The following is a 22,917-nucleotide window of genomic DNA, read 5'->3' on the forward strand; positions in this document are numbered from 1 at the left end:
GACAGGTACACCACAACCCTTCCTTGACGACCCTCAGAACCTAGACAGGAGAGGTGGTGTGGGTGGAATTTAGTGGAACCGATCTGTATTTTCCTCCTGCAGCAGCTGAAGTTAGGCTTCTCCTCTCCCTTTTGTCAACATTCAGCTGCCACAGGAGGAAAATATAGGGGATCGGTACTAATATATGCCACCCCCGCCACCCCTCATTTCCCTATTCCTCTTTCTTCTGTTGCCCAGGTCTCCCATGTCCTCCCTTGCTACTCCTTCCTCCCTTTGTTTAAGGATGGAGAGCGGGGAAGAGGCTGGTAAATATGTCAAATGCATATGGGTTGAAGCTTTGAGGTGCACACCCTAATGCAATAGGCTGCGCACACCTATGATACTCAGTATAGGTATAACTGCACGTAGGACCACGCTGGCTACACACTTATTCCACAATATTGACTTATTGGATAGTAATTTCAAGATCAGTGTGACAAGTGCAACTTAAAGCAGAACTTCCCCCTTATTGTGAAGTTCCCTCCTCACCACCTCCCCATGTAAAGCTGCAAATACTGCAGCTGCTGACTTTTAAAATAAGGACACTTACCTGTCCAGAGTGCCCGCGATGTCCTCACCTTAAGCAGACACTGCCCTCGGCTCCGGGCGGAGGCGCCACCATCTTCAGTAAGGAATCACAGCCTGGTTCCCTACTGCGCATGCGCGAGTCGCTCTGCGCATCCTGACTGGTCCCTGCTGTTTTCTGGAACATAGAAGACAGCGGAGGGAACGGAGGAGGGGCCGGACATGGCGTAGATCTCCAGAAGTGGGAGCAAATACCTGTATTAGACAGGTATCTGCTCCCCCCTCCCCCTTGAAAGGTGCCATATGTGACATAGGAGGGGGGAGGAACCGGATAAGAGGAAGTTCCATTTTTGGGTAGACCTCTGCTTTAATTTATTTTTCGTAAAAAAGTTCTGTCCTAAGCTCTAATGCCCGTTGTTTGCCTAGATCAGTGGTTCTCACCTCCTGTCCTCAGGATCCACTAACAGGCCAGATTTTATGTATTACCCTGGGGATATGCAGACTAGAATACTACAATCACTGAGCAGCAAATGATATCACCTGTGATGTATTTCAGTTACCTTGCAAACCTGGCCTGTTAGTGGGCCCTGAGGACAGGAGTTGAGAACCACTGGCCTAGATTATGCCTGCTATGGCTATGCAGGTCACATATGCCAGGAGGCATATTGCTTCTTAGAGAAAGGAGGAGGGGGCAGGCTTAGCGGTGCATCATCCCGGGCCCATCGGCTAAACCTGGAAGAACCGACAGGACTCTTGATGATGTCACACGGCAAGATGGCGGCACGGGACAAAGCAAGGGCAGAATTATGACAGGATTCTGCAAAACCCTGCTGGATCGCTGGGCAGGTGAGTATCAGAGACATTCAGTACCCACCACAAGGTATGCAATGGTTTAAAAAAAAATAGGAGGGGGGATTCCGGAGAACCGCTTTAAAGTATAACTAAAGGCAAAACTTTGTTTTTATTTTTTGTATAGAGTAGAGAGGAAACAATGAGGACACTAGTTCTGCTGATCTTGGAGACAACCAAATATTCCCTAAACAACCAAAGAGTGATTTTCTTTCAAGTGAAGATGATAAAGCGAACCCACTTTACACAAGCTGAGATAGATTATTTTTGAACATCAGCAAATATGGTGATCCGGCCGGCACAGAAATCACAGCCCTCAAGCTGCTGCCTTTCTGGAAGTAGATGGGTGGAGGGGCTTTCAATGTGGTAAAGCCAGTGCAATTTATTTATAATGACTATGAGAAAATAGAACTAGGTTTTCATCATAACCACAATTTCTTCTTCCATCTGGGAACCAAGGCTGATTAAAACTCATTAACAAGTGACAATTTTATTCTGTGATTTTTCACTTTTATAAAGGCACTAACATTATATTTCTGGTCCAACATAACATGGCAAAGTTATTTATGTTTAATTATTAGCTTTAAAAAAACAAAATTACAGAGCACACATAAAAAAGAAGAAAGACAGGTGTAAACACATCACAAGTATACAGACAAATATACTGTATTTGTAAGAAGGCTCCCAGACAGTATGTGTGCATTTGTACATGTTCACACGATGACTTGTTTTAATAGAGGGAGTATGGTGTAAATCTAAATACTAGTGGACCATGTGTATGTTTCTGGTATTACCTGAACACACGTCAGAAAAACAGTATGGCTATAGGGGGATGTTCATCAGGCTTGGGTTATACCAATATTCCACTAAGACTTGAAGGTCTCTAGGAGCCTATTTAGACTTGCATTTGGGGGGGGCACCCCAACTGCCTTCTTTAGATCCCAACTCTAGCTTTGCTATCGCTTTAAATCGTTAAACTAGCTCAAACAAGCTATTTCCTTCACTGAGGGTGGAAGATTATTAATTGTTTTGCATTGATTGGCAGCACTGAGACACTCTGGGCACAAATACAATTGTATTTTGAGCGATCAGATCGTGAGATTACATGGTGGAATTCTCCTGTCTCACGGAATGTTACATCTAGAATCTTACTCTGTTTCTCACGGCTGTACTATCGACCAGGCGAGTCTCAGATTTAAGGGTTTTCTCAGGTGTAGAACCTTTTCTACAATGCCTTTCTCCTTGATTCTCGGGAGTAGAAGGACCGTGTTGGAACAATCTGGACTTGAAGGTCTTATGACAGACTTCCTTCCTGAGAATGCAGCAATTCCGTCAATCAGAGAGTTTGTGCATTTTACCAAAAGGTCAGAGGACGAGTTACTCTGCATCTGCCAGGATCTGGATCTGAACCTGGGACCTCTGCTGTAGCTTTTCTCACTGTGCCACCTGAGATGCTGGACAGCTTTCTCCCTGATTCCTTGGATAGCCTTACTTTGTATCTTGTTTCTGGTGAACCTTAAACTCTTTGCGCCTCCCATGAAGTTCCTACTTAAGTTATGTATATACACTTCCTGTTTGCCAGATTATTGTGCTCTTTCCAGTCAATATCCTGCTCCTTTCCATACCTACTGCTGTTCTTATGTTCGATACCACTCGCTATCGACCCTTGGCTTGTTTGTCAAGCACATTTCCTAATCCCATCCAGCTACTACTCGTTACTGACCTTTTGGCTTGTTCATCAACGAAGCAACTTCTTGTTTCGAATCTTCTTCATCCACGATCTGACCTGTGCTTACTCTCTTTTTGCTGGGGCAATCCACAGGGCCATGACCTGGCATTAGCATGCAGTAAGCATGCATTAGCACTAGCAGGAGCTCTGGTGAAGATTGGTTAGTGCTTAGACACAGCACCTCGGTTGGACCTGCATCATCCGCCAGGGGTATATGATTATGTATTTATCCATCTAACTACTGTATGAACCTCTCTACCGCTACAGCCACTGGCCTCCATGCCTGATACCAGGCCATGACAGCATCCACAAGAGTTATTTCCTTATGGGTTGCCAAAACTATACAACATATCTACATGAAGAAAGAGCTACCTTCTCCAGAAGAGATCAAGACTCATTCATCCACGGCAGTGGTAGTGTGAGGAGTAGCATGGTCCAAGGTATCAGCAGATGTGGTCTGTAGGGCAACAAGCTGATCCACTCCCAACACCTTCATCCACCACTGTAAGTTAACCCTTTCGCTGCCAGGTCTGTACGTCGTACGGACCTGACATCAGAGGGTTTTACGCACACTTGGATTGTGTGTATACTGTATCTGACAAGCAGACTGCCTGTCAGGTGGAAGCATTCCAGTGGCTGTGCTGCCGCCCAATTGTTTCCACACACCCCCGGTGGAGCCCCCACCAAAGCAGGTGTCGTCAGGTAGGGGGAGGTCCTACCTGACGACAGGGGGAAGTCGTCAGGTCTTCTCCTCCCCTTCTTGTTGCTGACCCGGAAGCAACATGTTTGACGTCACTTCCAGGTCCGCCTTTCAGTGTCCCCAGTCGAGAAACAATGTAATGCAATGCGAATTGCTGTGCATTACATTTAGTGGAGCGCAGGGGAGATATTCGGGGTCTTTTAAACCTCGGATGTCTCCTTAACCACTTGCCGACCAGCCGTCGTCATTGTACTGCGGCAGGTCGGCTTGTTCCCGCGAATCGCCGTCATTATACTTCAGCTCAGGAACTCTAGGCCAGCGTGGGAGCCAGTCAGCGGGTGGGGCGGACTTGATGTCCGCCGGCCACCCGCAATCGTTCCCTGCAGTGACAGAATGGGGATCTGCCTGTGTAAACAGGCAGATCTCCGTTCTGACAGGGGAGATCACACATATCTTGTCTTTCTGCTATGCAGGAAGATGGATCTGTGTGTTTCCCCAGTCACACAGTCCCCCATACAGTTAGAACACACCTGCAGGGAACACATTTAACCCCTTGATCACCCCTGATGTTAACCCCTTCCCTGCCAGTTTCATTAGTACAATAACAGTGCATATTTTTAGCACTGATTACTGTAATAATGTCACTGTTTCCCAAAAAAGTGTCAAAAAAGTCAGTTAGGTGTTCGATCTGTCTGTCGCAATGTCGCAGTCCCATTAAAAATCGCAGATCACCGCCATTATTAGTAAAAAAAATAAATAAATAAAAATGCCATAAATCTATTCCCTATTTTGTAGACGCTATAACTTTTGCGCAAACACATCAATATACGCTTATTGCAATTTTTTTTACCAAAAATATGTAGAAGCATATATATCTGCCTAATAGTTTTTTATATTTTTTTGGGAATATTTATAATAGCAAAAAGTAAAAAATATTACTTTTTTTTCAAAATTGTTGCTTTTTGTTTATAGCGCAAAAAATAAAAACCACAGAGGTGATCAAATGCCACCAAAAAAAGCTCTATTAGTGAAAAGAAAAGGTCAGAAATTTTGTTCGGGTACAGTGTTGCACAACCGCGCAGTTGTCAGTTAAAGCGACGCAGTACCATATGGCCTGGTCATTAAGAGGGTAAATCCTTCCAGGCCTTAATTGGTTAAAGAGAACCTGTCTCAAAAAATAATCAAATAGGGGACAAAAAAAAGTTAAGTAAAAAAATGTTTTTTAAAAATTTTTCAAAATTAAAGTTACACCCAAGCACATAAGAAGGAACTGGAAACACATTGACACTTGATTTGCAGGTAGGAGCGTAGTCAGGACACAAGGCAAAAGGTCATCAACAGCCGGGCAGTGAGGTACAGGAACATCAGGCACAGGCGGAGTCAGGATACAGGCCAGAGTCAGAGTACTAGTTGGGGTCACAGTAGGCAGGCAGGAATCCAGAGACTGGTTAAGGGCAAGACAGGACGTGCACGGGTAGGCACAGGGCTGGTGCAAGGATTTTTGACACCCTAGGCGAAACCTAATTTTGCTGCCCCATTGACCCCGCCCCTGAATTCACACCCTTTGCCCTGCCCATGTTTGTACAGGGATACTTTCTCACCTCCTTGCCAACATTAACTCCGTTAGTGGGGGCAGTATGTAGTGGGGGCAGTATGTAGCGTTGACAGTATGAAGTGGGGGCAGTATGTAGTGATGCCACTATGTACTGGGGGGCAGTATGTAGTGATGGCAGTATGTACTGGGGGCAGTATGTAGCGATGGCAGTATGTAGTGAGGGCAGTATGTAGCGATGGCAGTATGTACTGGGGGCAGTATGTAGCGATGGCAGTATGTTCTGGGGGCAGTATGTAGCGATGGCAGTATGTAGTGAGGGCAGTATGTAGCGATGGCAGTATGTGGTGGGGGCAGTATGTAGCGATGGCAGTATGTAGTGAGGGCAGTATGTAGCGATGGCAGTATGTACTGGGGGCAGTATGTAGCGATGGCAGTATGTTCTGGGGGCAGTATGTAGCGATGGCAGTATGTAGTGAGGGCAGTATGTAGCGATGGCAGTATGTGGTGGGGGTAGTATGTGCTGGGGGCAGGGGGGCAGTAGGTGGTGGGGGTAGTATGTGGTGGGGGCACTATGTACTGGGGGGCAGCATGTGCTGTGGGCAGGGGCAGTATGTGGTGGGGCAGTAGCTGGTGGGGGTAGTATGTATTGGGGGGCAGTATGTGCTGGAGGCAGGAGCATTATGTGGTAGGGGTAGTAGGTGCTGGGGCAGTATGTGCTGGGGCAGTATAAAATTGCACCCTTGGGAGCAGTTCCCTGCTGTTTGTGTGCAAGTTAGGGAGCTGAAGCATTATAGACAGAAGGAACTCCTGCAGGGGAAAACGTCAGTCACTCACCTCATGGCTAAGGGTGAAGATTCCTGGGGCTGCCATCTCGGCTCCTCCTCCCAGTGCAGTCCAGTGCATTTTCAGCCAGAGAGGACACCAATGTATGTGGGAGTCAGCCACACCCCCAGCCCAGCCCAGCCCACCATCTTGATCAGACTCTACAGGCTTCAGAGCGAGTCCTTACAGGCTACCTGCCCTACAAGGGGGATCGCCAGGTACTGCAGCTGAAGACAAAATAAGAGGCTGCTCCTGCCAGACCCCTTTACGACCCTATGGAGCAGAGGACTAAGCACCCACCTGGGGTGGCTGTGGGGGATCTGCAGCCAGCCAGATGGTGCCGCGGGAGCCGCCTCCTGCTCCTCCCACTATGCTCCGCACCGCGCCACCACCTGCCAGGAGGAACCGATCCTCTGTAGGGGACCCAGGAGCCGTGGCTGCGCCCTAGACGGCTGCCTAGGGGTAGCCCTGGCCCTGGGTATGCAGATAAGGCAGGTCAAGGCGCAGGTCAAGGCGCAGGTCAAACAGAAACTAGCTAAAGACCACTCAACAATCTGTTCATGCCAAAGTCCAGCTTATATAGGCCATTTGGCACCAACACTCTAATACGTTTGCATGTGCTCAGGAGCATGCGCATGAGTTTGTAATAGCCTTCTGGTTCCAATATGTACTGAGCTTCTCTTGCACTATTCTGTCACGAGTCATGGAATGCTTCTACACAGAGTGCTCCCTATTCTGTCATGGAACCCTTCTACACGGAGTGCTCCCTATTCTGTCATGGAACCCTTCTACACGGAGTGCTCCCTATTCTGTCATGGAACACTTCTACGCGGAGTTCTTCCTATTCTGTCATGGAACCCTTCTACACGGAGTTCTCCCTATTCTGTCATGGAACCCTTCTACACGGAGTGCTCCCTATTCTGTCATGGAACCCTTCTACACGGAGCGCTCCCTATTCTGTCATGGAACCCTTCTACATGGAGCGTTCCCTATTCTGTCATGGAAGCCTTTTGCACAGGGCGCTCCCTATTCTATCATGGAACCCTTCTTCCCTTCTTTATTGAGGGTTCCCTATTCTGTCATGGAACCCTTCTACAGAGAGCGCTCCCTATTCCATCACGAGCCATGGAACACTTTTACATGGAACCCTTCTACATAGAGGGCTCCCTATTCTGTCATGGAACCCTTCTACATAGAGCACTCTCTATTCTGTCAGTGGTCATGGAACACTTCTACACGGAGAGCTTCCTATTCTGTCATGGAACCCTTCTACACAGAGCGATCCCTATTCCGTCACGAGCCATGGAACACTTTTACATAGAGCGCTCCCTATTCTATCATGGAACCCTTCTTCACTGAAGGTTCCCTATTTTGTCGTGTAACCCTTCTACAGAGAGCGCTCCCTATTCCATCACGAGCCATGGAACACTTTTACATGGAACCCTTCTACATAGAGGGCTCCCTATTCTGTCATGGAACCCTTCTACATAGAGCACTCTCTATTCTGTCACTGGTCATGGAACCCTTCTATTTGGAGCTGTTACTATTCTGTCATGGAATCCTTCTATTCCATCACGAGCCATGGAACCCTTCTACACGGAGTGCTCCCTATTCTGTCATGGAACCCTTCTACACGGAGCGCTCCCCTTTCTTTCATAGAACCCTTCTACATGGAGCGCTCCCTATTCTGTCATGGAACCCTTCTACATAGAGCACTCTCTATTCTGTCACTGGTCATGGAACCCTTCCACATGGAGCTGTTACTATTCTGTCATGGAACCCTTCTACACGGAGCACTCCCTATTCCGTCACGAGCCATGGAACACTTTTACATAGAGAGAGCTCCCTATTCTGTCATGGAACCCTTCTACATGGAACGCTCCTTATTCTGTCATGGAACCCTTCTACACGGAGCGCTCCCCTTTCTGTCATAGAACCCTTCTACATGGAGCGTTCCCTATTCTGTCATGGAATGCTTCTACACAGAGTGCTCCCTATTCTGTCATGGAACCCTTCTACATAGAGCACTCTCTATTCTGTCACTGGTCATGGAACCCTTCTACATGGAGCTGTTACTATTCTGTCATGGAACCCTTCTACACGGAGCACTCCCTATTCCGTCACGAGCCATGGAACACTTTTACATAGAGAGAGCTCCCTATTCTGTCATGGAACCCTTCTACATGGAACGCTACTTATTCTGTCATGGAACCCTTCTACACGGAGCGCTCCCCTTTCTGTCATAGAACCCTTCTACATGGAGCGTTCCCTATTCTGTCATGGAATGCTTCTACACAGAGTGCTCCCTATTCTGTCATGGAACCCTTCTACACGGAGTGCTCCCTATTCTGTCATGGAACCCTTCTACATGGAGTGCTCCCTATTCTGTCATGGAACACTTCTACGCGGAGTTCTTCCTATTCTGTCATGGAACCCTTCTACACGCAGTTCTCCCTATTCTGTCATGGAACCCTTCTACACGGAGCGCTCCCCTTTCTTTCATAGAACCCTTCTACATGGAGCGCTCCCTATTCTGTCATGGAACCCTTCTACATAGAGCACTCTCTATTCTGTCACTGGTCATGGAACCCTTCTACTTGGAGCTGTTACTATTCTGTCATGGAATCCTTCTATTCCATCACGAGCCATGGAACCCTTCTACACGGAGTGCTCCCTATTCTGTCATGGAACCCTTCTACACGGAGCGCTCCCCTTTCTTTCATAGAACCCTTCTACATGGAGCGCTCCCTATTCTGTCACTGGTCATGGAACCCTTCCACATGGAGCTGTTACTATTCTGTCATGGAACCCTTCTACACGGAGCACTCCCTATTCCATCACGAGCCATGGAACACTTTTACATAGAGAGAGCTCCCTATTCTGTCATGGAACCCTTCTACATGGAACGCTCCTTATTCTGTCATGGAACCCTTCTACACGGAGCGCTCCCCTTTCTGTCATAGAACCCTTCTACATGGAGCGTTCCCTATTCTGTCATGGAATGCTTCTACACAGAGTGCTCCCTATTCTGTCATGGAACCCTTCTACATAGAGCACTCTCTATTCTGTCACTGGTCATGGAACCCTTCTACATGGAGCTGTTACTATTCTGTCATGGAACCCTTCTACACGGAGCACTCCCTATTCCGTCACGAGCCATGGAACACTTTTACATAGAGAGAGCTCCCTATTCTGTCATGGAACCCTTCTACATGGAACGCTCCTTATTCTGTCATGGAACCCTTCTACACGGAGCGCTCCCCTTTCTGTCATAGAACCCTTCTACATGGAGTGTTCCCTATTCTGTCATGGAATGCTTCTACACAGAGTGCTCCCTATTCTGTCATGGAACCCTTCTACACGGAGTGCTCCCTATTCTGTCATGGAACCCTTCTACACGGAGTGCTCCCTATTCTGTCATGGAACACTTCTACATAGAGCACTCTCTATTCTGTCACTGGTCATGGAACCCTTCCACATGGAGCTGTTACTATTCTGTCATGGAACCCTTCTACACGGAGCACTCCCTATTCCATCACGAGCCATGGAACACTTTTACATAGAGAGAGCTCCCTATTCTGTCATGGAACCCTTCTACATGGAACGCTCCTTATTCTGTCATGGAACCCTTCTACACGGAGCGCTCCCCTTTCTGTCATAGAACCCTTCTACATGGAGCGTTCCCTATTCTGTCATGGAATGCTTCTACACAGAGTGCTCCCTATTCTGTCATGGAACCCTTCTACATAGAGCACTCTCTATTCTGTCACTGGTCATGGAACCCTTCTACATGGAGCTGTTACTATTCTGTCATGGAACCCTTCTACACGGAGCACTCCCTATTCTGTCACGAGCCATGGAACACTTTTACATAGAGAGAGCTCCCTATTCTGTCATGGAACCCTTCTACATGGAACGCTCCTTATTCTGTCATGGAACCCTTCTACACGGAGCGCTCCCCTTTCTGTCATAGAACCCTTCTACATGGAGTGTTCCCTATTCTGTCATGGAATGCTTCTACACAGAGTGCTCCCTATTCTGTCATGGAACCCTTCTACACGGAGTGCTCCCTATTCTGTCATGGAACCCTTCTACACGGAGTGCTCCCTATTCTGTCATGGAACACTTCTACACGGAGTTCTTCCTATTCTGTCATGGAACCCTTCTACACGGAGTTCTCCCTATTCTGTCATGGAACCCTTCTACACGGAGTGCTCCCTATTCTGTCATGGAACCCTTCTACACAGAGTGCTCCCTATTCTGTCATGGAACCCTTCTACACGGAGTGCTCCCTATTCTGTCATGGAACCCTTCTACACGGAGTGCTCCCTATTCTGTCATGGAACACTTCTACGCGGAGTTCTTCCTATTCTGTCATGGAACCCTTCTACACGGAGTTCTCCCTATTCTGTCATGGAACCCTTCTACACAGAGTGCTCCCTATTCTGTCATAGAACCCTTCTACACGGAGCGCTCCCTATTCTGTCATGGAACCCTTCTACATAGAGCACTCTCTATTCTGTCACTGGTCATGGAACCCTTCTACATGGAGCTGTTACTATTCTGTCATGGAACCCTTCTACACGGAGCACTCCCTATTCCGTCACGAGCCATGGAACACTTTTACATAGAGAGAGCTCCCTATTCTGTCATGGAACCCTTCTACATGGAACGCTCCCTATTCTGTCATGGAACCCTTCTACACGGAGTGCTCCCCTTTCTGTCATAGAATCCTTCTACATGGAGCGTTCCCTATTCTGTCATGGAAGCCTTTTGCACAGGGCGCTCCCTATTCTGTCATGGAACCCTTCTTCCCTTCTTTATTGAGGGTTCCCTATTCTGTCATGGAACCCTTCTACAGAGAGCGCTCCCTATTCCATCACGAGCCATGGAACACTTTTACATGGAACCCTTCTACATAGAGGGCTCCCTATTCTGTCATGGAACCCTTCTACATAGAGCACTCTCTATTCTGTCAGTGGTCACGGAACACTTCTACATGGAGAACTTCCTATTCTGTCATGGAACCCTTCTACACAGAGCGATCCCTATTCCGTCACGAGCCATGGAACACTTTTACATAGAGCGCTCCCTATTCTATCATGGAACCCTTCTTCACTGAGGGTTCCCTATTTTGTTGTATAACCCTTCTACAGAGAGCGCTCCCTATTCCATCACGAGCCATGGAACACTTTTACATGGAACCCTTCTACATAGAGGGCTCCCTATTCTGTCATGGAACCCTTCTACATAGAGCACTCTCTATTCTGTCACTGGTCATGGAACCCTTCTACATGGAGCTGTTACTATTCTGTCATGGAATCCTTCTATTCCATCACGAGCCATGGAACCCTTCTACACGGAGTGCTCCCTATTCTGTCATGGAACCCTTCTACACGGAGCGCTCCCCTTTCTTTCATAGAACCCTTCTACATGGAGCGCTCCCTATTCTGTCATGGAACCCTTCTACATAGAGCACTCTCTATTCTGTCATTGGTCATGGAACCCTTCTACATGGAGCTGTTACTATTCTGTCATGGAACCCTTCTACACGGAGCACTCCCTATTCCGTCACGAGCCATGGAACACTTTTACATAGAGAGAGCTCCCTATTCTGTCATGGAACCCTTCTACATGGAACGCTCCTTATTCTGTCATGGAACCCTTCTACACGGAGCGCTCCCCTTTCTGTCATAGAACCCTTCTACATGGAGCGTTCCCTATTCTGTCATGGAAGCCTTTTGCACAGGGCGCTCCCTATTCTGTCATGGAACCCTTCTACATAGAGGGCTCCCTATTCTGTCACGGAACCCTTCTACAGTGAGCGCTCCCTATTCCATCACGAGCCATGGAACACTTTTACATGGAACCCTTCTACATAGAGGGCTCCCTATTCTGTCATGGAACCCTTCTACATAGAGCACTCTCTATTCTGTCACTGGTCATGGAACCCTTCTACATGGAGCTGTTACTATTCTGTCATGGAATCCTTCTATTCCTTTACAAGCCATGGAACACTTTTACATAGAGCGCTCCCTATTCTATCACGGGCTCCCTATTCTGTCATGGAACCCTTCTACATAGAGCACTCTCTATTCTGTCACTGGTCACGGAACACTTCTACATGGAGAGCTTCCTATTCTGTCATGGAACACTTCTACACCGAGCGATCCCTATTCTGTGTCGAGCCATGGAACACTTTTACATAGAGCGCTCCCTATTCTGCCATAGAACCCTTCTTCACCGAGGGTTCATAGAGGGCTCCCTATTCTGTCACGGAACCCTTCTACATAGAGGGCTCCCTATTCTGTCATGGAACCCTTTGCACAGAGTGCTCCCTATTCTGTCATGGAACCCTTCTGCACAGAGGGCTCCCTATTGTGTCATGGAACCCTTCTACATAGAGGGCTCCCTATTCGTGTAGAAGGCTTCCATGACAGAATAGGGAGCCCTCTATGTAGAAGGGTTCCATGACAGGAGTGCTCCCTATTCTGTCATGGAACCTTTCTACACAGAGTGCTCCCTATTCTGTCCTAGAACCCTTCTACATGGAACGCTCCCTATTCTGGCATGGAACCCTTCTAAACGGAGCGCTCCCCTTTCTGTCATAGAACCCTTCTACATGGAGCGTTCCCTATTCTATCATGGAACCCTTCTACACGGAGCACTCCCTATTCCGTCACGAGCCATGGAACACTTTTACATAGAGAGAGCTCTCTATTCTGTCATGGAACCCTTCTACACGGAGTGCTCCCCTTTCTGTCATAGAACTCTTCTACATGGAGCGCTCCCTATTCTGTCATGGAACCCTTCTACATAGAGGGCTCCCTATTCTGTCACGGAACCCTTCTACATAGAGGGCTCCCTATTCTGTCATAGAACCCTTCTACATAGAGGGCTCCCTATTGTCATGGAACCCTTTGCACAGAGTGCTCCCTATTCTGTCATGGAACCCTTTTGCACAGGGCGCTCCCTATTCTGTCATGGAACCCTTCTTCATTGAGGGTTCCTTATTCTGTCATGGAACCCTTCTACATAGAGGGCTCCCTATTCTGTCACGGAACCCTTCTACATAGAGGGCTCCCTATTCTGTCATAGAACCCTTCTACATAGAGGGCTCCCTATTGTCATGGAACCCTTTTGCACAGGGCGCTCCCTATTCTGTCATGGAACCCTTTTGCACAGGGCGCTCCCTATTCTGTCATGGAACCCTTCTTCATTGAGGGTTCCTTATTCTGTCATGGAACCCTTCTACACAGAGCGCTCCCTATTCCATCACGAGCCATGGAACACTTTTACATGGAGAGCTTCCTATTCTGTCATGGAACACTTCTACACCGAGCGATCCCTATTCCATCACGAGCCATGGAACACTTTTACATGGAACCCTTCTACATAGAGCACTCTCTATTCTGTCACTGGTCATGGAACCCTTCTACATGGAGCTGTTACTGTTCTGTCATGGAATCCTTCTACACAGAGCACTCCCTATTCCGTCACGAGCCATGGAACACTTTTACATAGAGTGCTCCCTATTTTGTCATAGAACCCTTCTACACAGAGGGCTCCCTATTCTGTCATAGAACCCTTCTACATGGAACGCTCCCTATTCTGGCATGGAACCCTTCTACATAGAGCACTCTCTATTCTGTCACTGGTCATGGAACCCTTCTACATGGAGCTGTTACTGTTCTGTCATGGAATCCTTCTACACAGAGCACTCCCTATTCCGTCACGAGCCATGGAACACTTTTACATAGAGTGCTCCCTATTTTGTCATAGAACCCTTCTACACAGAGGGCTCCCTATTCTGTCATAGAACCCTTCTACATGGAACGCTCCCTATTCTGGCATGGAACCCTTCTACATAGAGCACTCTCTATTCTGTCACTGGTCATGGAACCCTTCTACATGGAGCTGTTACTGTTCTGTCATGGAATCCTTCTACACAGAGCACTCCCTATTCCGTCACGAGCCATGGAACACTTTTACATAGAGTGCTCCCTATTTTGTCATAGAACCCTTCTACACAGAGGGCTCCCTATTCTGTCATAGAACCCTTCTACATGGAACGCTCCCTATTCTGGCATGGAACCCTTCTACACAGAGCGCTCCCTATTCCATCACGAGCCATGGAACACTTTTACATAGAACCCTTCTACACAGAGGGCTCCCTATTCTGTCATAGAACCCTTCTACATGGAACGCTCCCTATTCTGGCTGGAGCCATGGGACACTCTCCTCACGGAGTGCTCCCTATTTATCATCCAGTGAGGGGATGTCTTAGATGGGTGGAAGGGAAGGTGTGAAAACATTTCTCTGTGGTGTCCTCAGGAGCAGGGAACACCTGAAGCCCCTCCTCCCCTCCGAGTTCCTTACATACACCCTCTGTATATTATCCAGAACTTCTCATAGCATGAGAGAAGAGTCCCGCCCCTCATCTTACAATGACTCCTCCTCCCTCTTTACAGGAGGATAGCCCGGGCCAGCCTGACCTCCTCCACACGCCCACTTCCCCCGTGACGTGGCGTGGGCAGTGACGTCGGCCGGCGGGAGTGGTCGGGGAAATCACTTATTCCTCGGGCCCCGCCCCCTCCAGTGACAGTAGCTGCTCGGCACCGGCAGCGGCGGGAGGTCATGGCTCCGTCTCACGTCCTGCGCTGTTGCCAGCGGGTGGTCGGCTGGATCCCGGTGCTGTTCATCACCCTGGTGGTGTGCTGGTCCTACTACGCCTACGTGCTGGAGCTGTGTATATGTGAGTACTTACCCCGCTACACACCGCTCTGTGTACGGGGTGTCCTCCCTCCTATGTGTCTGTATACCAAGTGTACTGTGTATGTACAATGTATGAGTCCTGCGCTGTGTACAATACACATCTGCTTTTATGTATGTGGTAAATGCCTCTAAGGGTCCGGTGTGTGTGTGTGTAGGGTGCGCCCCCTCTAAGGGTCCGGTGTGTGTGTAGGGTGCGCCCCCTCTAAGGGTCCGTTGTGTGGATGGTGCGCCCCCTGTAAGGGTCCATTGTGTGGACGGTGCGCCCCCTGTAAGGGTCCGGTGTGTGTGTAGGGTGCGCCCCCTCTAAGGGTCCGGTGTGTGTGTAGGGTGCGACCCCTCTAAGGGTCCGGTGTGTGTGTAGGGTGCGACCCCTCTAAGGGTCCGGTGTGTGTGTAGGGTGCGACCCCTCTAAGGGTCCGGTGTGTGTGTAGGGTGCGACCCCTCTAAGGGTCCGGTGTGTGTGTAGGGTGCGCCCCCTCTAAGGGTCCGGTGTGTGTGTAGGGTGCGCCCCCTCTAAGGGTCCGGTGTGTGTGTAGGGTGCGCCCCCTCTAAGGGTCCGGTGTGTGTGTAGGGTGCGCCCCCTCTAAGGGTCCGGTGTGTGTGTAGGGTGCGCCCCCTCTAAGGGTCCGGTGTGTGTGTAGGGTGCGCCCCCTCTAAGGGTCCGGTGTGTGTGTAGGGTGCGCCCCCTCTAAGGGTCCGTTGTGTGGATGGTGCGCCCCCTGTAAGGGTCCATTGTGTGGACGGTGCGCCCCCTGTAAGGGTCCGGTGCGCCCCCTGTAAGGGTCCGGTGTGTGTGTGTAGGGTGTGCCCCCTCTAATGGTCCGGTGCGTGTGGAAGGTGCGCCCCCTGTAAGGGTCCGTTGTGTGTGGACGGTGCGCCCACTGTAAGGGTCCGGTGCGTGTGGAAGGTGCGCCCCCTGTAAGGGTCCGTTGTGTGTGGACGGTGCGCCCCCTGTAAGGGTCCGGTGTGTGTGGACGGTGCGCCCCCTGTAAGGGTCCGGTGTGTGTGGACGGTGCGCCCCCTGTAAGGGTCCGGTGTGTGTGGACGGTGCGCCCCCTGTAAGGGTCCGGTGTGTGTGGACGGTGCGCCCCCTGTAAGGGTCCGGTGTGTGTGGACGGTGCGCCCCCTGTAAGGGTCCGGTGTGTGTGGACGGTGCGCCCCCTGTAAGGGTCCGGTGTGTGTGGACGGTGCGCCCCCTGTAAGGGTCCGGTGTGTGTGGACGGTGCGCCCCCTGTAAGGGTCCGGTGTGTGTGGACGGTGCGCCCCCTGTAAGGGTCCGGTGTGTGTGGACGGTGCGCCCCCTGTAAGGGTCCGGTGTGTGTGGACGGTGCGCCCCCTGTAAGGGTCCGGTGTGTGTGGACGGTGCGCCCCCTGTAAGGGTCCGGTGTGTGTGGACGGTGCGCCCCCTGTAAGGGTCCGGTGTGTGTGGACGGTGCGCCCCCTGTAAGGGTCCGGTGTGTGTGGACGGTGCGCCCCCTGTAAGGGTCCGGTGTGTGTGGACGGTGCGCCCCCTGTAAGGGTCCGGTGTGTGTGGACGGTGCGCCCCCTGTAAGGGTCCGGTGTGTGTGGACGGTGCGCCCCCTGTAAGGGTCCGGTGTGTGTGGACGGTGCGCCCCCTGTAAGGGTCCGGTGTGTGTGGACGGTGCGCCCCCTGTAAGGGTCCGGTGTGTGTGGACGGTGCGCCCCCTGTAAGGGTCCGGTGTGTGTGGACGGTGCGCCCCCTGTAAGGGTCCGGTGTGTGTGGACGGTGCGCCTCCTGTAAGGGTCCGGTGTGTGTGTGGACGGTGCGCCCCCTGTAAGGGTCCGGTGTGTGTGTGGACGGTGCGCCCCCTGTAAGGGTCCGGTGTGTGTGTGGACGGTGCGCCCCCTGTAAGGGTCCGTTGTGTGTGGACGGTGCGCCCCCTGTAAGGGTCCGTTGTGTGTGGACGGTGCGCCCCCTGTAAGGGTCCGTTGTGTGTGGACGGTGCGCCCCCTGTAAGGGTCCGTTGTGTGTGGACGGTGCGCCCCCTGTAAGGGTCCGTTGTGTGTGGACGGTGCGCCCCCTGTAAGGGTCCGTTGTGTGTGGACGGTGCGCCCCCTGTAAGGGTCCGTTGTGTGTGGACGGTGCGCCCCCTGTAAGGGTCCGTTGTGTGTGGACGGTGCGCCCCCTGTAAGGGTCCGTTGTGTGTGGACGGTGCGCCCCCTGTAAGGGTCCGGTGTGCCCCCTGTAAGGGTCCGGTGTGCCCCCTGTAAGGGTCCGGTGTGCCCCCTGTAAGGGTCCGGTGTGCCCCCTGTAAGGGTCCGGTGTGCCCCCTGTAAGGGTCCGGTGTGTGTGTAGGGTGTGCCCCCTGTAAGGGTCCGGTGTGTGTGGACGGTGCGCCCCCTGTAAGGGTCCGGTGTGTGTGGACGGTGCGCCCCCTGTAAGGGTCCGGTGTGTGTGGACGGTGCGCCCCCTGTAAGGGTCCGGTGTGTGTGGACGGTGCGCCCCCTGTAAGGGTCCGGTGTGTGTGGACGGTGCGCCCCCTGTAAGGGTCCGGTGTGTGTGGACGGTGCGCCCCCTGTAAGGGTCCGGTGTGTGTGGACGGTGCGCCCCCTGTAAGGGTCCGGTGTGTGTGGACGGTGCGCCCCCTGTAAGGGTCCGGTGTGTGTGGACGGTGCGCCCCCTGTAAGGGTCCGGTGTGTGTGGACGGTGCGCCCCCTGTAAGGGTCCGGTGTGTGTGTGGACGGTGCGCCCCCTGTAAGGGTCCGGTGTGTGTGTGGACGGTGCGCCCCCTGTAAGGGTCCGGTGTGTGTGTGGACGGTGCGCCCCCTGTAAGGGTCCGGTGTGTGTGTGGACGGTGCGCCCCCTGTAAGGGTCCGGTGTGTGTGTGGACGGTGCGCCCCCTGTAAGGGTCCGGTGTGTGTGTGGACGGTGCGCCCCCTGTAAGGGTCCGGTGTGTGTGTGGACGGTGCGCCCCCTGTAAGGGTCCGGTGTGTGTGGACGGTGCGCCCCCTGTAAGGGTCCGGTGTGTGTGGACGGTGCGCCCCCTGTAAGGGTCCGGTGTGTGTGGACGGTGCGCCCCCTGTAAGGGTCCGGTGTGTGTGGACGGTGCGCCCCCTGTAAGGGTCCGGTGTGTGTGGACGGTGCGCCCCCTGTAAGGGTCCGGTGTGTGTGGACGGTGCGCCCCCTGTAAGGGTCCGGTGTGTGTGGACGGTGCGCCCCCTGTAAGGGTCCGGTGTGTGTGGACGGTGCGCCCCCTGTAAGGGTCCGGTGTGTGTGGACGGTGCGCCCCCTGTAAGGGTCCGGTGTGTGTGGACGATGCGCCCCCTGTAAGGGTCCGGTGTGCCCCCTGTAAGGGTCCGGTGTGCCCCCTGTAAGGGTCCGGTGTGCCCCCTGTAAGGGTCCGGTGTGCCCCCTGTAAGGGTCCGGTGTGTGTGTAGGGTGTGCCCCCTGTAAGGGTCCGGTGTGTGTGTGTAGGGTGCGCCCCCTGTAAGGGTCCGGTGTGTGTGGACGGTGCGCCCCCTGTAAGGGTCCGGTGTGTGTGGACGGTGCGCCCCCTGTAAGGGTCCGGTGTGTGTGGACGGTGCGCCCCCTGTAAGGGTCCGGTGTGTGTGGACGGTGCGCCCCCTGTAAGGGTCCGGTGTGTGTGGACGGTGCGCCCCCTGTAAGGGTCCGGTGTGTGTGGACGGTGCGCCCCCTGTAAGGGTCCGGTGTGTGTGGACGGTGCGCCCCCTGTAAGGGTCCGGTGTGTGTGGACGGTGCGCCCCCTGTAAGGGTCCGGTGTGTGTGTAGGGTGCGCCTCCTCTAAGGGTCCAGTGTGTGTAGGGTGCGCCCCCTCTAAGGGTCCGGTGTGTGTGTGTGTGTGTGTGTGGGTCCGGTGTGTGTGTAGGGTGAGCCCCCTCTAAGGGTCCGGTGTGTGTGTGTAGGGTGCGCCCCCTCTAAGGGTCCGGTGTGTGTGTGGGGTGCGCCCCCTCTAAGGGTCCGGTGTGTGTGTAGGGTGCGCCCCCTCTAAGGGTCCGGTGTGTGTGTAGGGTGCGCCCCCTCTAAGGGTCCGGTGTGTGTGTAGGGTGCGCCCCCTCTAAGGGTCCGGTGTGTGTGTGTAGGGTGCGCCCCCTCTAAGGGTCCGGTGTGTGTGTAGGGTGCGCCCCCTCTAAGGGTCCGGTGTGTGTGTAGGGTGCGACCCCTCTAAGGGTCCGGTGTGTGTGTAGGGTGCGACCCCTCTAAGGGTCCGGTGTGTGTGTAGGGTGCGACCCCTCTAAGGGTCCGGTGTGTGTGTAGGGTGCGACCCCTCTAAGGGTCCGGTGTGTGTGTAGGGTGCGCCCCCTCTAAGGGTCCGGTGTGTGTGTAGGGTGCGCCCCCTCTAAGGGTCCGGTGTGTGTGTAGGGTGCGCCCCCTCTAAGGGTCCGGTGTGTGTGTAGGGTGCGCCCCCTCTAAGGGTCCGGTGTGTGTGTAGGGTGCGCCCCCTCTAAGGGTCCGGTGTGTGTGTAGGGTGCGCCCCCTCTAAGGGTCCGGTGTGTGTGTAGGGTGCGCCCCCTCTAAGGGTCCGGTGTGTGTGTAGGGTGCGCCCCCTCTAAGGGTCAGGTGTGTGTGTGTAGGGTGCGCCCCCTCTAAGGGTCCGGTGTGTGTGTAGGGTGCGCCCCCTCTAAGGGTCCGGTGTGTGTGTAGGGTGCGCCCCCTCTAAGGGTCCGGTGTGTGTGTGTAGGGTGCGCCCCCTCTAAGGGTCCGGTGTGTGTGTGTGTGTGTAGGGTGCGCCCCCTCTAAGGGTCCGGTGTGTGTGTGTAGGGTGCGCCCCCTCTAAGGGTCCGGTGTGTGTGTGTGTAGGGTGCGCCCCCTCTAAGGGTCCGGTGTGTGTGTGTAGGGTGCGCCCCCTCTAAGGGTCCGGTGTGTGTGTAGGGTGCGCCCCCTCTAAGGGTCCGGTGTGTGTGTAGGGTGCGCCCCCTCTAAGGGTCCGGTGTGTGTGTAGGGTGCGCCCCCTCTAAGGGTCAGGTGTGTGTGTGTAGGGTGCGCCCCCTCTAAGGGTCCGGTGTGTGTGTAGGGTGCGCCCCCTCTAAGGGTCCGGTGTGTGTGTGTGTGTAGGGTGCGCCCCCTCTAAGGGTCCGGTGTGTGTGTGTAGGGTGCGCCCCCTCTAGGGGTCCGGTGTGTGTGTGTAGGGTGCGCCCCCTCTAGGGGTCCGGTGTGTGTGTGTAGGGTGCGCCCCCTCTAGGGGTCCGGTGTGTGTGTGTAGGGTGCGCCCCCTCTAAGTGTCCGGTGTGTGTGTGTAGGGTGCGCCCCCTCTAAGGGTCCGGTGTGTGTGTGTGTGTGTGTAGGGTGCGCCCCCTCTAAGGGTCCGGTGTGTGTGTAGGGTGCGCCTCCTCTAAGGGTCCGGTGTGTTTGGACGGCGCGCCCCCTCTAAGGGTCCGGTGTGTGGACGGCGCGCCCCCCGTAAGGGTCCGGTGTGTGGACGGCGCGCCCCCCGTAAGGGTCCGGTGTGTGGACGGCGCGCCCGCCGTAAGGGTCCGGTGTGTGGACGGCGCGCCCGCCGCAAGGGTCCGGTGTGTGGACGGCGCGCCCGCCGCAAGGGTCCGGTGTGTGGACGGCGCGCCCGCCGCAAGGGTCCGGTGTGTGGACGGCGCCCGCCGTATGGGTCCGGTGTGTGGACCGGCGCGCCCGCCGTATGGGTCCGGTGTGTGGACCGGCACGCCCTCCGTAAGGGTCCGGTGTGTGGACCGGCGCGCCCTCCGTAAGGGTCCGGTGTGTGGACCGGCGCGCCCTCCGTAAGGGTCCGGTGTGTGGACGGCGCGCCCCCCGTAAGGGTCCGGTGTGTGTCTGGCGCGACTATTCAGGTGTGTGTACGGTGCGCCCCCTCTAAGGGTCCGGTGTGTGTGTACGGTGCGCCCCCTCCCCTGAGTGTTTAATGTGTGCACAGTGTGACATCCACTGTAGTATTCATTATGTGTATATTGTGTAGCCTCTGTCTTGTGCGCTGCCTCCAGTTGTCTGCTGTGTGCTCTGTTCAGTTTGATGTGTACCATACCACAGCTATGAAGTGTGTGTCTGTGTACAGTAGTGGTGTGTGTGTAATACACAGTGTCACTTCCTGTGTGTGCACACAATGCTTCCTCTGAGATTTATGCAGTGCACAGGCTGTGTGTTGTCTATATTTTTAGTGCAGTTTCATGTGACTGCTCAGCCTGGTGATGTTGGGTTGTCTCTATCCAGTCATTTCTATGAGCTGTTTGTTTTTGTGCAGAATCTCTGCAATCCCAAATCGCACTGCAATAATGACAAAGTGCACCATGTGTGTTTGGGTGCCTTTCATTTTCAATGGCACCTAAACACAATTTGGTTTTGCCACAGCTTACCTCAATGTACAAAGCTTGTTGTCTAAAAGAAGATCCTGCTTTTTTTTGGTGACTAGCTTCACACGTTGTGTCTTCTCGCGGCAGAGCTGCATCACATTTATGCCATGAAAATCAATGGCACTGGAACGTGTGGTGCATTTTGCCAATATTGCAGTACAATTTGGGATCATTGCTGCGATTCTGCCCGAGATCTTAAAACGCCAGATGTGAACGCGGCCTTAGGATAAAGGAGTTGAGATTCTTCACACCAAAACTGTAATGCCCCGTACACACGGTCGTATTTTCCGATGGAAAATGTCCGATCGGAGCGCGTTGTCGGAAATTCCGACCGTGTGTGGGCTCCATCGGACATTTTCCATCGGATTTTCCGACACACAAAGTTGGAGAGCAAGAGATAAAATTTTCCGACAACAAAATCCGTTGTCGGAAATTCCTATCGTGTGTACACAAATCCGACGGACAAAGTGCCACGCATGCTCAGAATAAATAAAGAGATGAAAGCTATTGGCCACTGCCCCGTTTATAGTCCCGACGTACGTGTTTTACGTCACCGCGTTTAGAACGATGGGATTTTCCGACAACTTTGTGTGACCGTGTGTATGCAAGACAAGTTTGAGCCAACATCCGTCGGAAAAAATCCTAGGATTTTGTTGTCGGAATGTCCGAACAAAGTCCGACCGTGTGTACGGGGCATAAATGTTTTCTTCAGTTATCCAGCACATGACTGGGTGTTCAGAGTGTACAGGAATTTCCTGGGATCAGATAACAGATGTGTGTTGTGTATACAGTGCTGGGATCCTCCATATGATCTCTGAATGAAGGATAAGGATCACTGTCCCCTTCCAATACAATGACCAGTGGTGGGTGGCACATTCACATCCTGACAAATTCCATATTAGTTCCCTCTCTCTGAGAGGCTTTAGTTGGCTTTTAACAAGCTTGTTTAACCACCTCAATACAGGGCACCTTCACCACCACCTGATGATCAGTGCCCTGATTACCTGTCTTGCTGTCCTCTGCGAGGAGATGCCACCGATTGGCTCTCCTCAGCACTTCCTGTATTTACATGTGACCGGCTGTGATTGGACACAGCCAATCACATGGTTAAAGAGATGGGTCAGCGGCTCTTTACAGAGATCGGGTCACGTCGTGTCCCAGCAATACGGCATGGCCGCGCTGTGCGCCCGTTCGGGTACGCCATCATATGATGTCCACCCAGAACGAGAGCCACACCGTCCTTCCGTCATTTGATGGTGGGCAGGCGGCAAGTGGTTAAAGTTACACCCAGCACCCCCGGTAAGATCTGTTCTGAGAACTCCCAGAATGGAGCCAAGGGAGGCTTTATAGTAGCTGTAAACATCCAATGTTAGACACTTTCTAATACAGTCATAACTTAGCAGGCACCACATATGCTTTTGCTTCGGAAATTATCTTTCTTACCTATTTTACAAGGTCAAAAAGCTTTGTCATGTGACCACGTATCTCTTCTTCCTCATTGTGGGGGGGGGGGGGGGGTTTGCAGGAGACCGTGCAGACACCCGGTGTGCCTGAATTCCATAGTCTGTTCCTCCTGCGGTAAGATGTAGGCTGTGCTTGAGCAAGGGACGTGTTCAAGAGACAGGC

General features: G+C 52.7%; 1 protein-coding gene across 3 annotated transcripts in view; it reads left to right on the forward strand.

Moving 5' to 3' along the window:
- The first annotated feature begins 14,767 nt into the window (after positions 1-14,767).
- ZDHHC20 (zDHHC palmitoyltransferase 20) overlaps positions 14,768-22,917 on the forward strand; it is a 158,586-nt gene continuing 150,436 nt past the window's right edge. For 2 of the 3 annotated variants that reach the window (XM_073613446.1, XM_073613445.1), the window contains exon 1: positions 14,768-14,974. In XM_073613446.1, coding sequence (XP_073469547.1) covers positions 14,857-14,974 — 118 coding nt within the window. In that variant the 5' untranslated portion in view covers positions 14,768-14,856. The remainder of the gene's footprint in view (positions 14,975-22,917) is intronic. The other variant, XM_073613447.1, reaches the window with a different exon arrangement.

The sequence above is a fragment of the Aquarana catesbeiana genome, linkage group LG02, assembly GCF_042186555.1.
Source record: "Aquarana catesbeiana isolate 2022-GZ linkage group LG02, ASM4218655v1, whole genome shotgun sequence".
In the NCBI taxonomy this organism is placed as follows: Eukaryota; Metazoa; Chordata; class Amphibia; order Anura; family Ranidae; genus Aquarana; species Aquarana catesbeiana.